Raw genomic sequence first — 18,203 nt, 5'->3', positions numbered from 1 at the left:
AAAGGCTGGGACGGTTTCTCTCTGGTTCATCTCTGTGTCTCCAGTGCCCGAAACAATACCTGGTTTGCATTGTTGGTGCTGAGTAATTATTTATGAGTGAATGAAATTTGTCCTGATGGAGACATTAAAGTGGAGGTTGGGAATTGTTTTGTCCCCAGTAGTTTAGGGCGATAACTGATGTGTGAGAAATGTGTCACTGGTTGTCCATATTCAAGATGGACTCCCTTTGGAAATCCCAGAAACTTTTTTTATTGGCTGAGCCACGGGGCTTGTGGGGTCTTAGTTGCCCAACCAGGGATCAAACTCAGGCCCATGGCAGTAAAAGAATGGGGTCTTAAACACTGGATCTTTAGGGACTTCCCATCTGGCAACGTTGATCACAATTACTCTGAAATCCCTTTCTCTTTTTTTCTAATAATATTGTTATTCTGTGTGTCTCTTTTGGCCGTGTGATCTCAGGGCATATCAACTATATTTTCTGGAATTGAGTTTACTCCTCTATAAACTGAGGCTGTTCAGCTAGATGATCTCAAAGGTCTCTTCTGGTTCAAAGGGTGTGAGGAGGGTGAGAAGTGGGAGTGTGTATAGATGATGAAAACAAGATTGGCAGAGATTTGAGCATTGTTGAACCTGGGGGATCAGTAATGGGGGCTCACTGGATTCTTCTGCTGTTGCATATGATTGGAATTTTCCACGATGAAACATTTTATTTGAAGGGTCTGTGGTTCTTTTTGAATTTGTTACCTTCTCCCATCCCTGACTGTGAATGTTCGATTCTGACGCTAGACAGTCATTCTCAGACTTTCTCCCATCCCTGACTGTGAGTGTTCAATTCTGACCTTAGACACTCGTTCTCAGAGAGCTCATCCTTTCTTAGTGCTGGAATTATCTCCTCTGTAGGGAGGTTTTTTTCCAGCATGCATTGCTCAAGATGGGGTGCTTTTCTGCTTTCATTTCTGTATTTTCAGCTTCCTATAGGACAGATCTACCGCTCTACTCAGAATTCCCCAGTTCAGGAAGTGGGCTGCTTATGGTTCAAATGGTTTGTTGCTATATCTGTCTTTTTGATGCTGGTATGGGAGGAATTAATAGACAGCCTGGCTTCCTCAAGCTATGAACCAAAACATCACCAAAAGATCTGCTATTAAGTGGTCTGTGCAGCCTGCTATGATACACTTGGAAGATCTACTGTAAGCGCTTGGTATGGAGGCAGCACGATGGGAAGCGGGCAGAAAGGTACACTGGGACTGTATCAGGTGTCTACATGCCCTCCTGGGTATGGTCATGCCTGACTGTTCTTCAAAAGCTTAACAGTGTTTTATAGCCATTGAAAACTTTCAGAACCTTTCCATTTCATATCCATGCACTTCATTTTTAAAGCCCTACAATCTTGACTCAGTGTTGATGATGAATAGTGGGTGTGATCATTTGTGTCCATATTTTTAATGCATTTGTTATAAGCCATGTGTACCTTCTAACCTATATTTCTTTATACTGGGCCAAATGTCTTTAAATTTCTGGACACTGATTGTTTTGACTAAATGAAGTGTTTTCATCATTTAAAAGTGCTGTTTCCAAGCTGGTTTTGTTTCCATAAAGTCTTGTTTTTAATCCACATAATCTTGAGAGATATTTTCCAAGATGGTTCTTTTCCTCCCAGGAACATACATTTCTCACTGGACCAGTGGAACTCACAACTGGTTTTGAAATTAAGGCGTCGAACCATGAAACTTGGTGTCTTCTTGACATAACCTTTTAATATTGAAATCCTGTTATCCCAAAGAACAATGTCAAGACAAGAAAGGAAAAATACATACCATCAGAAAAAAGATAGACTATCAGAGGACTAAATCAAAGGAAATTTCAATCAGTGGACTGATTTCAACACTACCATTCCTTCCTATACACATATACAGACACCACATATTCATGGATGTGGAAAATAAGTATGTCGTATTTACCTGAGGGCCGAGGATATGATTTCAATGAAGAGGGGACTTATCTCCAGTCTAAGATAATTGCCGTGGTTACCATGGGGTGGTGATAGCTCTCCTTCCCCCTGTCCAGGTGAGTGATGTGGGCGACCCAGTCATCAGCCCTCATCTCATTCTTATATGGAAGACAGTCTGCTAGGTGTTGTAGCAGAGGTCAGGACAGAGTCCCCGCTTTCAATGAATTAAAAAAAAAAATGATGTAGAAACAATCTGCATTAAGAAGTGCTACAAAAAAGAGTATAAAATGATAGAGTACTTGAAAGAAACTTCGACATTTGACAGGCAGAGTGGAGACAGGACGGTGCAAGCAAGGAGTTGCATAAACAAAGATAAGCAAACTGAAATCATGGGGGCAGGACAGAGAGTCACACGTACATGTTTGGGCAAATGATGTGTATTCTGGGCTTCAGAAAGCCTCTGGCTCTGTGGGACTGGGATTGGAAAGGAAAGGAGTTCACCAAAGTTAGGACGAGTGATTTGCATCCCACAACTCTACGGTATCCAAGTGTGAGATGATAAGGGTCTGTATCTCTCAGCAGCAGGGAAAGAAGTGGACCAATTTGACCAGTGTTTCTGAGTTGACAGGAGCTGATGGTTATTAGGTGATGAAGGAAGAATTCAAGGTGGTCTTGGAATCTCAAGTAGACGATGGTTTTATCTGCAATAGAGGACAGAGTAGAGATAAGGGTGAGACTAAAGTGTTCTGAGAGACATATTACAAGCCATCCACGTGGAGATCCTCAGCAGATGGAAACAGACATAGCAACTCTAGAAATGGCTTGAAGATTAAAAATTACCCTAGGTTTCAGGAATGGGGAAGTGATGGGTGGCTGAGAACCAGGAGTCCTTAGGATCATGGAAGCCACAGGAGAAAAGACTTAAAAGAAGAGGGGGGCGGGGATGTCTGTGCTGTGTTCCTGTCAGAGGCTTTCCCAGGATGGGGCTTTACACAGAAGCATTGGGTTTGTTGATATTTGAGAGAAGGTTTAGAGACGAATGACTAAAAGCCACATTTGGATACACCGAAAATAGCTTCTTCCTAACCAGCTTGATAGAGTCATACTTTAGTGAGAGTAATTTCCTCTGTCTTTTAGTTGGCTTACCCAATATGGCCAAAATATTAATCTGAAATTTATCTTCCGGTTTACTCGTATTTCCTGGAGGAGGAAATGGCAACTCGCTCCAGTATTCTTGCCTGGAGAATCCCATGGACAGAGAAGCCTGGCAGGTTGCAGTCCATGGGGTCGCAAAAGAGTCAGACACGACTGAGCGATTTCACTCACTTTATTGTTATTTATTGAGAAAAATTGGGCTTCTCATTTTATCCTCTTTAGAAAGTGACCAAGCTGATTGTTATACATTTTATTCTCTAAGAGATTGATGGTTTGGTCATTTCAACGTTTGATGTGATAAAAGCATAATGATCCTGAGGGCTTCCCTGCTGGCTCAGATGGTGAAGAATCTGCCTGCAGTGCAGGAGAGCCAGGTTCAATCCCGGGGTCAGAAAGATCCCCTAGAGAAGAGAATGACTACCTGCTGCAGTATTCTTGCCTGGAGAATCCCTTGAACAGAGGAGCTTGGCGAGCTACAGTTCATGGGGTCGCAAAGAGTTGGACACGACTGAGTGACTAACACTTTCACTTTTAATGATCCTGAGATGAACAAATTCCCTAACCCTGCTGGAAAATTACACTAGACAGTGAGCAGGGCCGATCGATACCGTTCATTCATGAGTCTGGATCAGGTCGTTTCAGAGTTCTGACCCATCGCACATGCACTGCCCACCGTGGTGCTGGCCCTGCTGCTGGGTCGGTCCACTCATCGCTTGGTGAGACATAATGGCCAGTTTAATTTTTTTCCTCTTTCTTTGATAGGCTGGGGAGGAGGATGCATCTGGTATCTAGAAAGAAGAGCCACGCGGGAGTCTCCTCGTAGGTTCCTGCATCTTCTCAGGAACGTCAATCAGCAGTGGGTCACATTTCAACACTTTAACTTCCTTCAGCGCATGGTAGGTTCAGAAGACCATGCTCACTGGGCTCTCTGCCTTTACTTTCCCTGTATGAGGGGATTTCAGAAATTCCTGTTGTCAGAAGAGCTGAAACAAGTACTCTTTGAAAAAGACTTTTATTTCCTGCCCTCTTAAGTTTTTCCACAACGTTAATCCCTTGTTTTGATTATGCTTAACTGAAACCAGAATAACTCTGGTGTCTTGAATTTTAAAGTATGATCTCGACCTTATTGATTAAGTCTGAAGAAAGATGGAAAGCTGCTGGCATGTTTTGAGTAGGCCACAGTTAGGAAAAGCTGAACTGTTATAATTCATTTTTTTAAATTCTTTAAAGTTCTGTGAATACATCAGTAATACAGATATAATTGCTTCAAGAGTAGGACCTCCCTGTTATCTTACATCAGTAGTGAGATTCAAACATGCACTTCTGAACAGATTCAAACAAATTGAGTTCTTGTGATTTTCTGGGTGTTTTACAGTGGGCATTCATAATATAGCCGTCTGTTTGTAGATCTTGGACCAGGTTGACTCCATGTTGTCGTCAGCATGGTAACTTACATTTGCCACTTTCTCAAATCATAAAGTATCGTAGAATGAAGAAACCACAGCTAAAAACTCATAATTTCAGTGCAAGCCTGAAAGAATAGCAAATTCATAATCTGAAGTCCTATTTGACATTTCTCTCATCTTTTTTTTTTAACCTTACAATGTCCATTTTAGCTTTTAAAATCTTTTAATAAAACTCCTTTTGATGAGAGATTTTAGTTTCCAATAATAATCAGACTTGTAAAGTTGAGGATGGAAGATAATGGATATTTAGGAGAGAAACTCAAATACATAGGATGCTTTTTTAATGTAAACAGAACTCTGAATTCATTCTGGAATTTGTAACTCCTTCCTAAGACAAGTGTATGTAATTTCAAGCCTTCGCGATATAATTGGAAAAAGTCACTTAACTAGTTATCAGGAAAGGGCTTCAGTTCTAGGAGCATCTGTAAGTAACTAGTTTTTGATTCTTGGCTCTGTCAGATTGTTTCCAAGCCTTGGTTTCCTCATTTGAAAATTAAAGTGAGAGATACTAGCAACAATCTGTCTTCTTTCACAATTTTTGAGAAGACTGAATGAGATACGTCTCCTGTAAACTCTAACGATGTATGTTGTGTAAAACTGTAAAGTGCCTCATGGATGTTAGCCACCGTTACTCCTTTTTGTTAGTAAGTACTAGAGGTTGTCTGAGTCTTCCGCCCAATTCTCTCCACACACCCACTGCCACGACGGTACTGAGCCCTAGGCTCTGCCCCCTCCGAGCCTCTCTGCACTGCTCGCTGGGCAACAAGGAAAGTCAACAGGTTGACTTGGGCTCTTGAGTTCAGAAAACTTTTGCACTGTATTTGGAATGTTAAACCTCCAACTTCTGAGTCCATGTTGGGGGAAATTCTGGGCAAGACGAATAAGAAATCAATTTATCTTTCTTTCAGGGAACTTAAACCCCTAGGATTTTTCTAAGTCATAGAATCTGAAAACCAGTTAATTGTCCTCTCCATATCTTAGTAGAGTGATCCCCACGTAACACACTCTGATAGGAGTTATTTCAGCGAGTATTTATAAAGATGCAGGAAAATCTTTTAAGTACTGTAAAAGTTGGACTGATGTAAGGTGTTATTGAACAACCACTTAAGAGCATTTTGGGCTGCAGTTTCCTAAGTAATGTGTACCTTTTTTTGTTATTCAGTATGTCACACAACTAAACAGAAGCCTCAAGCAGCAGATAAAAGCGAAGTCAGAGCCAGCAGAATCTCCTTTCCTTGAAAAAACTTCTTTGGATGAGGCTAAAGCCGAAATATGCGAGATGAGACCTCTTGTACCCACCAGCCTGTCTCTGTCCAGAAAGCCAAGTGAAAAAGCATTGATACAACTAGAACCCTCCTCAGTAATCAAGGGCTCCATAGCTCTGGGGAAAGAGACAAAAGAAGAGAAGCAGTGGAAAGAGATGAAGCTGTGTGCGGACGATTTGCCAGGAATTCTGGCCCGGCTGTCCAAAATCAAACTCACAGGTACTTTGGGATTTTTCTTGGTTTTGTCACTCTTACTTAAAACTATTCTTTTAGTTAAACTACTAATTTTATTACTGCCCCCAAAGGAATATTTTAAACTGCAGGTCCTCTCTTAGTATTTTTTCCTCTCTTCAACTTAATTGGGATTTGAAATCAAATTTTTGGAATTTTGTTTATGCAGAATTGTAAATAGTATTACCCTGAACATATTGTGGGGTTCCTTGGTGGCTCAGTGGTAGAGAATATGCCTGCCAGTGCAGGAAACCTGAGTTTGATCCCTGAATGTGGTAGATCTCCTGCAGAAGGGAATGGCAACCCACTCCCAGCATTCTTGCCTGGAGAATGCCTGTGGACAAAGGAGCCTGGTGGGCTACAGTCCATGGGGTTGCAAAAAAGTCAGACACAACTGACAGACTAAACAACAACAACAAAACATTGTATTAAAAAGAGTCTCTCTTTTACTTGCAGTCAAACGAAATGTCTATCCTGCTTGTTTCCTTGTCTTTTGTGTGTTTACACCTGCTGTCCTATAAAGACGCAGTAGGAGAATGCATCCTGATTCAGTTCTGAAACCAAGAAAGGCCACATTGCTGGGCTTGATGGGCCGTGAACCCACAGGCACCAGGAGCCCCAGCTCACTGCTGTGGTTGCTTCTCATAGGGCCTCTGGGATTGTCCTACGTATCCACGGATGTACATTGCTTCTCTGCAAAGAGTTTGGTACCAGATGTTTTTGCTGAATCCTAGCAGACTGCATCAAATTTTATTGTATCTGCTTGGGTATTAACCCATGAGTCATGTCGTTCGGTTGTTACAGCCACCCTGGGAGTCTGGCCGAGCTTCATTGTCATCTCATCTCATGGCTCAGCCTCAAAATGGCTTATTCTGTGCTAACCCTGTTAGAAGGCATGTTCTGGCCCACCCTGCAGGCTGAAGGCCTGGTCTCTCCTTTCCTTCTTGGATTAGAATAGTGGTGATTCAGTTGCTTAGTTGTGTCTGACTCTTTGCGACCCCATGGACTGTAGCCTGCCAGGCTCGTCTGTCCATGGGATTTCCCAGGCAGGAATACTGGAGTGGGTTGCCATTTCCCTTCTCCAGGGGATCTTCCTGATCCAGGGACCAAACCTGCGTCTCCTGCACTGCAGGTGATTCTTCACCGCCAGAGCCACCAGAGAAGCCCTTGGATGAGAATAAGGTGGAGAATACAGGTGGGGAATGGGTGGATAATACAGTAACGCTAGGTATTCTTCGAGGACAGAAAGTGGTCAGTAATGTTACTGAGGCAGAATTGGGAAAGGAAAGAGATGAGACAGAGCATTTTTGAAGTAGAGAAAATCAGGGAAAAAATAGTGCTTGTTTGTTTGTTTTTCAAGAATTGAGCCTGAAATTCAGGGTAGAAGAAGGTAAAGAGATGACCTCTTTCCTCAGCAACCAAGCTCACTTTAAATCTTTTTGGGGGGATGACAAATAGACACAGGAATTTGACAAAGGAGCTGGGGAATCACAGTAAGACTTGCACAACGTAACTAACAGTGAGCCGGATCGCAGGTGCTGCCTCTGTGTCTCACGATGGCTGAGCAGTCATCACATTCCTGCAGAAGTTATCTTGTGTCACTTACACAAGCAGTGTGCGAATCATGTGTTGACATGTTAAGAATGACCCCAGATACGATCGTAAGGATGTCACCCCCAAGATGAGACCGCTCTGTCTGCAGGTGTCGGAAGCGAGTTCCCCCAGCAGCGGGACCATCTTTCTCTGTGTGCACGGCAGTATCTCCCTCCCACCCGGCACGTTACTTCTCTTATCACCCCGCTTCTGTCAGTAATACCAGCATTCTTTACTTCCCCCAGACGGGAAACCCTGGAGTCAGTCTCAATTCTTTGCTCTCCATTGAGAGCGTCACCTCCAGTCTCGCCTCCTTTGTTAGCCCTGCAAGTTTCCGCACCCCCTCTCCGCAGGCTGAGGTCCAGAACCCCTGAGGCATTTGGTCCTAACTGCCCTCCTTTCTGGCTCATCTTCCTGCTGTACTGACTTTGCTTTTCTCGTCTACTCATAACCCACTCGAGAGTACCTTCCCTTCACGGTGCCTCCTACCTGAACTCTGCCCGAGTTTAAAGGAACGTGGTGACCTGGAATGATTAAGCTTTTTCCCTTTCCCCTGTCCCCCATTCCCACCCCTGTCCTAGCAGCCAGGCATGTCCCTCCTCCCCACCGTGCTCAGTCCTCCTGCCTCCTTGGAGACCAGTCTGCCCCCATATCCAGTCAGATCCTTTCAAGGGTTTTCCCTTAGTCCTGCTCTGGCCTGCTCTTGGCCGTCAATAAATAAAGAACATCAACATTTCATCCATCATATGCATGAAAATATTTCTGTCACATTTTGCTTTTTCTGTTTACAATGTTTACTTGGTGATGTTTTGTTCTGTTTTATTTTGCCCCATTGGAATTTTTAACTTTCGTGTATTAAGCCTTACTAGTTTTTTTAATGCTTAGAAATATTTTCACTACCCTGAGGTTACAGAAGCCTTCGCTTGTGTTTTTTTCAGACACTTCTGTATTTTTGCTATATTCTTTAAGGTTTGGGGACCATGTCGAAGGTATTTCACTCTAAGGTGTAGGGGTGATTGAGAAAACTGGTGATAGCACCGTTGAGCGAGGCTTGCCTCTTTTTGTAAAACAAGTTTTATTGGAACATAGCCACAGCTGTTGGTTCTGTGCTCATGGCACACTACCTGGGCAGACTTGAGTCATTGCCTCAGAAAAGTCATGGCCTGGAAAGTGAGTATAGTGACCTCTAGGCCAGAGTCCCTGCTCTCAAGTCATTGCTCTTACTAGTTCAGTGACCTTGAGCAAGTTCCATACGTCTGTGCCTCAGTTTACCCATCTGTAATGTGGGATTAGTAATGATAACTTACTTCCCAGGGCTGTACTGAGGGTTAAATGGAATGACATCTGAAAACTGCATAGAAGCGACCATGTTAAAACCTATACACCCATTTCTTAAATAAAAAATAAATTCATCACCCGGGTGATGTAACTTGCAGGCTCTTGGGTTTGCTGCCCTGCCCTTGGAGAACTTCCAGCCCTCTGCTTGGAAGACTGGATGAATGAGATTGTGTTGAGACTTAAGAATGGCAGTACTGAAGGGAGGAGAACCAGGTGTGAGGGGAGGGCAGTACTGGACACATGGAATTGGAGTTGCCCAGGGAGCGCTAGCTGTGAAGCATGGGACCCCCGGGCTGGAAGAGCATGGGATCTTCAGCATAGGGTTGACCTGAAGCCATGGTGGTGAGCAGGTCAGGTGTAAAGTAGCCAGAGCAGAAAGCCAAGGACAAGACTTTGGGGCCAGTCTGCTTTTAAGGACTGGGCGGAGTGTGTAATGGGGCCTGCAAGGGAATATGTGGTCAGAGGAAGCGAAACAGGAGAGGGCTTCATCATGGAGAGGGCCCATAAAGGAAGTGATCAACACTTAGATGCTAGAGGTCTCCTAAGAAGCCTGGCCATGGAGTTGTTTTATCTGGCAGTTAGGAAGTCAGCATTGACAGGCTGCTAAATCAGGAGCTAATTATCAGTGTTTCTTCTTCTTAGAGTCTCAAATGAGGTACTTTTAAATATTTAATTTAAAATGATGTCTTAAAGTTTGTTTTCATAATGCTTAGTTCTTTAAGGGTGTATGGGAAAGGGTGATAGTTGGTTTAGGATCAATTTGGGGGGTTAGCAGGGAGCATCTTCCTTCCATTAGTGTCAGCTGTTGTATTGCTTTTTCTGTTGTGTACCTTTAGAGTGTTGTGATCCAAGCAGGGCTTCATCCTTAAAACATGGTCTGAAATCTCCAGCCATGACTAAATTGCTCTTTTAGCGGTGGTTGTGCTGTATGTAGGGTGTACGTTGACTCATCAGTCTGCTGAGAAGCACGCATGGCACATGTGTGTGTTCCCATGGCGCTTCCTGGACACTATCCCCAGGGATCAGATGCTGGAGTCCTGGGACGGAACCCAGAGCTCTGCACCTTGGCACAGGTGCAGATGATTGCATGCAGGTGGTCCTGGGCCACCCTTCGAGAAAGCGAGGGAGGCGCCGCGCTGGCAGAGGGCCGGCCCAGACCCCCATGGTCTGACGGGCGTGAGGGGCTCACCCCCTCCTTCCCGTGAGAGCCTGAGCAACCCTGGCCACAATTGGCATGGGAGCAGCTGCGGGGGGGGGGTGGTCTGGACCACACAGGAGAGGTGTGCACGGGCGAGATGCACACGTGGGTCGGGGAGCAGCCTCCCCTGCAGCCACAGATGGAAAAGTCCCGGCAGTAAACGTCTCTGGTATCATTTTATATATTCCCTGCCCCCAGTTTCTAGATGAGCTAATTGAATTCAAGTCATTTCCTTCTGCTTTTTCCATTTAAAGAGGCAACACCCTTTGAGTGACCCCCAACTCTCTTATTTGACCTCTTACCTCCCTGTTTATTTTATGATTTGAATTCATACATGTCTTGGAGTCAGCAGGATTTTTTTTTTTTTTTTAAAGAAAATCCCTGGTGTTTATCAATTGGTTTCTTTTGGACTCTTTACATCTTGGGCAATTCATTTATGGCTCATGATAGCCAAGGCAGAAATACCTGGGAGGCAGCGATCGCTTTGATAGAACTTGTCTTTCTTCCTTCAGCTCCTTCATGTATAGCTGTAACACACCGAGGATAATAAGCTGTAGATAAGGAAGAGCCACGTAGTGACCGTGTGTCCCTTTCATTTGTAGGACAGCAGAGTAGCAGCAGGATGGGGCTTTTGCATTTATACCAGGATCTGGGCCAAAGTCTGCAGGAGCTAATGCCATTTAAAGATTTGTTTTTTTTCTATGAAAGGAAGTAAGACTGAGTTTATAAAGAAGTTATAGTGTGTCTCCCTTGAGTTTCTCTTGCCAGCCGAACTATTTACAATATGTTTTTGGAGTTTGTTGCAAGGACCACACTGGGGTGAAGAAATTTTATTTGGATTAGGATCATAAGACACTTTGGTGACTCAACCGAGTTAACACTTAATATGGGTCAATAAAAAGCAGAAATTTTTTCCTGAATAATGTCTGTGCTGAAAAGCTGCAGCACGTTTTTTTCTGAGACCAGAACACTAAAATAGTTTGTTTATTGAAGCCAATAGATTAGGCTGTTGACAGAACTGATGTGAACTGCAGCCTGCCAGTTTTTGGACTCCTTTCTCCAGAACCTAGAATGCTGCTTTTTATTAAAAGGAAAAAAAAACCCAAGAATAGAGGATGCAGTTTTATTTTAGGTTGCTTGTAGTTTTTAAAGGTCAACGTACTGTAATTATCAGCTCTCAGATACCGCATAAAGGATTTTTCACATTTTCCTAAAAATATTGTATTATAGTTTCTTAAATTTTAATATATATTTTGAAATAATTACCTTAATATTTGTATGCTTGATAAATGTTAAAGCAGTATTTTTTCATTACTGAGTTTTACTTTTAGAACAAATAGAAAATACAGAGAAGCCAAAATGGAAAGGATGGACTTTCCTTATAATTCTAAATATAATCATCCAAATGATACCTGTTTTGATGATTTTGGTATATTCTAGAATGTTTTTCTGGGGCTTCCCTGGTGGCTCAGGAGACCTAGGTTCTATCCCTGGGTCCGAAAGATCTCCTGGAGAAGGGAATGGGTACCCACTCCAGTATTCTTGCACGGAGAATCAATCCCATGGACAGAGGAACCTGGCGGGCTACAGTCCATGGGGTCACAAAGAGTCGGATACAACTGAACGACTAACACGCACACACACAGAATGTTTTTCTATAGATGCCATTCAAATACTTTTGTTTTTTAAATGAAAATAAGATCATAATGTAAATGTTTTCTACAGTTAAAAAAAAAAATCCTAATTCTGTGAATATCTTTTTGTGCCACTGTTTTTGGTGGCCTTTTCTTTTAACGAGTAGTGTTTTGTGAAGATACAAAAGCGCACGAGAACACCCCTCCCAGTGTGACGTGGCATCCCTGGACGCCTCTTTTGCATTTTCAGCTCGAGGACGGAGACTCTCAGTCTGTTACTGGTAAAACATTCCTGTGGCCTGAAGGAGATGCAGAGGGAGCTACCAGCGGGGGAACTTCTGCTCTAAAGAGGTTTTTCCAGTGTGGTTTTGAAACCACCGTGCCAGCGCCCTGCTTCCCAAGTCTGGTTTCTCTCGTGGTCTGCCTCCACTCTCAGCACACAGGGTGTCTGTGCTCAGCGTTTTCTCCAGCGCCCCTGCCAGGCATACCCGCTGTGGGGGGCCGTGTGGGTGGGGGCCTGCCCGTCGGGTTGAGGTCCTCCGTGTCACCTCCGCCTCATCTTGGTGAGAACGACATCAAGGAAGGCTCTGTATCCACTCTGCTCTGGCTCCTTTCCAGGTGTTGCAGCTGCCCCAGCACAGTCCTGCTGTTGCATAAAGTGGGTCCAGGTCACCGCAGTCCACCCTGGCCTCTGCTCCTCCCTCCTCACGCTCCATAGCAGCCAGAAAGACAGGGTCCCCTCAGATAGCCTTTATTCCCCTCCCAGGCAGCATTAGTGGTAAAGAACCCACTTGTTAATGCAGGAGGCATAAGAGACTCGGGTTCAATCCCTGGGTCGGGAAGATCCCCTGGTGAAGGGCACGGCAACCCACTCCAGTGTCCTTGCCTGGAGAATCCCATGGACGGAGGAGCCTGCCAGGCTACAGTTCATGGGGTCCCAAAGAGTTGGACACAACTGAAGCAACTCGGCACACACACAACATCCATTTTCTCACCACTTGGTCATTTTCTGCTATTCAAATAGTGAAAGGCACAAGTCAGCCCTCAGCATCTGTCTTCAGTTTCATCTCATCTGTACTGTATTTAACAAACATTTCTTGAGGGTTTTAGTATCCACTCTTTACCTAATTTATTGCTGATGTAGGGTTTTTCTCTAATTTTCATTTTTATTTTAACCATGGTTTCTGGTAGGAGTGGGCCATGTAGATGCCTCAGCCAGTGTTCCAAGTTAGATGAAAACTATTTTTATCTGGGCTGTTCTGTTTTCTGATGATGTCATTGCTTTAAATGCGGTTTGAGATTGATTCTTTCCCAGCTGAGCTACCAGAGAAAGAGCCCAAGATTTATTGGATTGATTTTAAGTATAAGATGGGTGGTAGATGCTAGAGGAATGTAGAGCTAAATTTCATGAGGATGATAGTCATTCTCAAAAATGCATTGACAACTTTTATGAAGAGAAGGAGAAAAAGCTATGAGTTGAGAATGGGCTCAGCTGCATGTAACTGAAAACTTGAAGAACAGTAGCTTGAGCAGATGAAGTGTTTATATACTCTCTTCTATCAAGGAGTCTGAGATCAGGAGTCGAGAACTAGTGCTCAAGGATTTTGTTGACATAGTTGGCCCCTGCTCTTTGCTCTGTTCTCATTAGCGTCTGGCTTTTGTCCTCAGGGCCACAAGATGGCTGCCTCTCCTCCATCATCATGTTGTATTCCAGACAGAAGGAATGAAAAAAGGGGATGATGTGGAAAGGCAGAAACCTCTTTAACAAGACTTGGCCTTTTTAGGGAATTCACTGATGGTCCAATGGCTAGGATTCTGTGCTTTCACTGCCAAGGGTACGGGTTCAGTCCCTGGTCCAGGAATTAAGATTGAGCAAGCCGGGGCAGCCTTTTCACTTGGAAGGGGAAGGTTTTGATAGGAATATCTCCTTACATTTCACTGACAAGGGCTGTACAGCAAGCATGGCTTCTCCAGCTAAAAGGGAGGGGGTAAATAATACCTCTATCATTAAAAAAACAGAGCATCTAAGTCCAGCATGGTCAGGGCTGTCTGCAGCCAGCTTCCCTGTGTACTCAGAGCACCCACCAGGCTGTCTTTTTATGCAGCACGTCCCCTCCCAGGAAGAGGATGCGGGCTGCCCGGCTCTCCACCCCCAGTTTTCCAAAGACAGTAGAACCGCACCTCTAGATCTGCTGTGGGACCACACCACACATGCGCTTCCCATGCAGCGTGTTGAAATAAAGCTGCTTTGCCGCCTCGACATATACTTTCCCAGGGGAGGTTATAGGTGTGTGCCTGTCTGTCGGTAGTCTTCCCCAGCCATCTCGATCATCAGGTACATGTTTGAGACTCCTCCTGTGTGCTGGGGAATTGTCCACACTAGACTGTGCCATGGAGGAAGACCAGCTGGCCCGAGACTACAGGTTGATGGCGAAACTTCAGCAGAACAAAGAAGCGAGTTAGGCGGTTCTTCTTTCGCTCCTTTGTTACTCTTAGAAGTCACTGAGGGCCTGGCATCCTGTTAAATTTTCTTCTTTGCCCCAGACTCCATTATCTGCTTAGAGAACCCCACTCCCTTTAGTGGTTCTGAATCTCCATGTGTGGTCCAAGCTACTTGGAGTGCTTGTTATAATGCAGATTCCTGTGTCTCGTCTCCATAAACTCTTTCACAGAGGTCTGGGATGGAGGCCTAGGAATCTGTATTTTAATGAAGGGCCCTGGTTGGCATGATCCCCAGAACCTACTCTGAGAAATTATCTGGAGAACTCACTCAGCACCCTCTCCACTACCTTGGCTTCATTCTCGGCAAACCACCTTGCTCCCCATTTCAAACAAAAATAGAGCTTTGGTTTTCAAGTGGGAACTCTTGGTTTATCTGGATTCTCACAGGTCACTGCCTGTTCTCCTCTCTTCCTGTCTCTTCTCCCTGCCCCACCTCCTATCAGTGGCCAGCCCCATCACAGTGAACCCAGGGAGTTCTCTTAGATTCTGCACACACACAGGCCTTCCCCCTCCCTGGCGGCTGTGTTAGCTGCATCTCTGGAGGGAACCAGACGATGGCTTCCCAGCCCTGCAGGTGCCTGATTATCGTTCTGGGGTGTCCTCGAGGGCTTAGTTTCTAGTTCAAAGTGAAATATGGTAGCATCTCACTTAGTAAGGTTAAGGAATGAGAAATTTATACAAGTGAATGTAAAAGAATGCTACCAGGTTATCTGTTTAAGTGCTAAAAAGTTTTTGCACAATAGCATTATTCTTTTTTGTATCTTAAGCAGGGGATGGTAAGTTTGGAGATTAAGAATGAAAAAAGAGGAGTGCTAACGTAGCAGTGTTTTGTTAAAACACAAGGCACGTTTTTTTATCTGTGTTCACATGGGTGGTGCTCTGTCTTCAGGGGAGGTGGGCAGGCCATCTGGTGCCCCCTCACCCTGGGGCCCCGTGTCACTGTTTCTTCTGCCTCTAGCACTCACACCTAACTCTCCTCCCCCTTCCCAGGCCAGCTACTCCTCATCCTTCAACTTCAGCTTTGACCTCAGTTGGAGCAGGCGTCTAGATCGGGAGCCCTCATCTGTCACAGCGTCCATGACTTCACCCTCTGATGTGCTTTCACAGTGTGTTGTGTCTCCACCAGCCTGTGGGCACCACGAGGCAGGGACCACATCCATCTCCAGGGCCTCACTCCTGCCCTGCACATAATAGATACTCAAAAATTAGAAGCTCATGGGGGAAAAAAAGCTGAATGAACTCTCTTGCAAAAATTTGTAGAATTTAAAACACCTTAGCTTTTTAAGTACAAATAATCAATTATTTTCCTGTGATGTAATAGTTGAATATTTTGTTGTTCAGTCGCTAAGTTGTGTCCAACTCTCTGCGACCCCATGGACCATGGCACGCCAAGCTCCTGTGTCCTCCACCATCTCCCAGAGTTGGCTCAGATTCATGTCCACTGAGTTGGTGATGCCATCTAACCATCTCATCCTCTGTCGCCCCCCTTCTCCTCCTGCCCTCAATCTTTCCCAGCATCAGGGTCTTTTCCAATGAGTCAGCTCTTTGCATCAGGTGGCTGAAGTATTGGAGCTTCAGCTTCAGCATCAGTCCTTCCAATGAATATTTAGTGGCAGCTGTAAAGTATTGTACCTGCAACAGGTGACCTTGGTCCACTGTGTTTCATATTTCTGTCTGCTTTTCACCATGTCACCTTCACCTGTTGTCATTGATATGAAACAGAAAAATCTTCATTATTTTAGTAAAAACTGCTCAACTAACAGTTTCCTCTTGCCAAACTGATTTTTCAAAAGGACTGTTTTTACTTCTTAAAAGCTTGATAAGCATCAGTTTTATGGAAACATTTTTAGTTAATTATAAAGATCATAAAGTGTTGGTTATTGAGTATACTGAGAAGAAATGATTTTGTTGAAAAGGAAAACTAAAAATAGGATGACAAAGTAGAAAAGCTTCGACGGTTCAAGGAAAAACTGTGATTGAAAGAACAATCTTAGGGTCTCACCCAGTGTTGCCTGATTAACTTGGATGCAAACAGCTTTTCTGGATGTGTTTCTTTATCCAGACCTGATAGCTACTCCATCTCCCTCTCCTGAATGCCATGGATGCAAACCAAGTGCTTCCTGAGAAATTTCCTGGGGTCTGAACTTAGTGCCTCATTTTGGTAATAGTGATGCTCAGTAAATCTGAAGTTAGGAGTTTCAGTTTGGTCCTGGATTTTTAAGACCACTTCTGGTCACTGAGTATGAAAAAAAGAAAGAGGAAAACTGGAAAGCCCTGTGAGTTCCTAGTTTTGCAGCTGTGTTATTAAAAATCTCCATTAGAAGTCTTTATCTTTTAACCCGACGTGGTCACGGTTTGTAGTCACTCTCTGATTGATCATGTTTAATGTAGCTGAGGAAAAAAGTACCCTGTCTCTCATCAATTGACTTTTCATCTGAACAAAACAATAAGCGTAAGAATTACCACCTTCCTCCATACGTGTGTGGGTAACAGAATTGTCAGAACGTTCACGGAACGTAGCCAAGCTGTGAAGCCTGCAAGACTCACTTAAATTAGAAATTGAGCCATTTGAAGCTTATGGTGTTAACAGAAATGAAAAGAGAGGAAGAAGTCATAAGTACAGCTATCAAGTAAAAAATACATGTTCGTTTGAAAATCAGAAAAGACCTAATTCCTGCCTTTTAATTAAGTTGTGTAGTTTTGAACTTTGAGATCCGTTAACGAAAACATTCCATTGCTTGGAGCCACCGGTGAACAAAGCCACACACAAATTCATTAACTGTCTGTTCTCTGGCTGCTTTGTACATAAAAGAGATTTAAAGAGAATACACCTCAGGTCTGTAAGATTTGGGTTATAATATTGCATAGTCCCTGCTCTCAAGGATAATGAGATATAATAGATCACAAGGATAATTTGAAATCTATAGAGAGTCTCAAACTCTCATTTAGTCAGCGGTTTCCATCTTTCAAGCAAATCTTTTATCAGAGTTGATAATTATCGGAATTGATTTATTGGAGTTTTGTTTTTCACTCTAATTCTTTTTGGGGCCAGGGCTGAAAAACAGTGAGGCAGTGAAAGACAGAGATGAAGCAAGATGTAGATGACCAGTTTTTTAATATCATCTTTATAGTTATTTTTAATGGATGATCTCAGAAAAGAGATAAAGTTCTTTTTAATGGATGATCTCAGAAGGTACATGAGCACCTTCATTATGCTTGTGCTCAGAGACCAGCAGTTCTCAAAGTATTGAGCCTTTATCAAAAAAAAAAAAATCATTCTTGATTAAGCCACTGCTTCAAGAAAACCTCTTGCATACTGGAAAAGGGAAAACCTTTCAGCGGTTGCTTGCTGCTCTGGAAGCAGACCGTCAGCTGGAGCTGGGGCGCCAGGGCCCACGGAGCCACCCTGTGCAGGGACAGAGCCCCCTAGGTGCAGAAGCAGGGGCATGTGCCTGGTGGGTGGGGCGAGGGGAATTTCTCCCCTCGGTGTGGGCTTCCTGCTTGGGGACTTGTGGCCATTCCCCTTAGGATCTCTGCTGCAGGAGCATCATGGCTCGTGTGCAAGGATGCCCTGAAAGCACAGCTGGCCTGCTGGTGGTGATGTGATCAGCTGGGTGGTGTGTATGTGTGTGTATCTGCTCAGGTGGCTCAGTGGTAAAGAACCCGCCTGCCAATGCAGGAGAAGCAGGTTTGATCCCTGGGTTGGGAAGATCCCCTGGAGAAGAGAATAGCAACCCACTCCAGTATTGCCTGGAGAATCCCATGGACAGAGGAGCCTGGCGGGCTACAGTCCATGGGGTCACAGAGTGTTGGACACGACTGACCAGCTGAGCGCAGCTGGTCTTCCCTTCCTTCAGTGGAATTTTATTC

General features: G+C 44.2%; 1 protein-coding gene across 1 annotated transcript in view; it reads left to right on the top strand.

Annotated features, from left to right (window-relative positions):
- The window catches only part of COX10 (cytochrome c oxidase assembly factor heme A:farnesyltransferase COX10), a 112,644-nt gene that overhangs the window by 944 nt on the left and 93,497 nt on the right, over positions 1-18,203 (top strand). The window contains exons 2-3 of the mRNA XM_081580654.1: positions 3,869-4,002; positions 5,735-6,056. Of these exons, the coding sequence (XP_081436780.1) occupies positions 3,869-4,002; positions 5,735-6,056 (456 nt within the window). The remainder of the gene's footprint in view (positions 1-3,868; positions 4,003-5,734; positions 6,057-18,203) is intronic.

This window comes from Giraffa tippelskirchi, chromosome 3 (assembly GCF_054371585.1).
Source record: "Giraffa tippelskirchi isolate mGirTip1 chromosome 3, T2T-mGirTip1v1.2.pri, whole genome shotgun sequence".
Classification (NCBI taxonomy): domain Eukaryota; kingdom Metazoa; phylum Chordata; class Mammalia; order Artiodactyla; family Giraffidae; genus Giraffa; species Giraffa tippelskirchi.
Note: the sequence above shows the minus strand (reverse complement) of the source record. Positions and strands in the feature narration are given on the sequence as shown.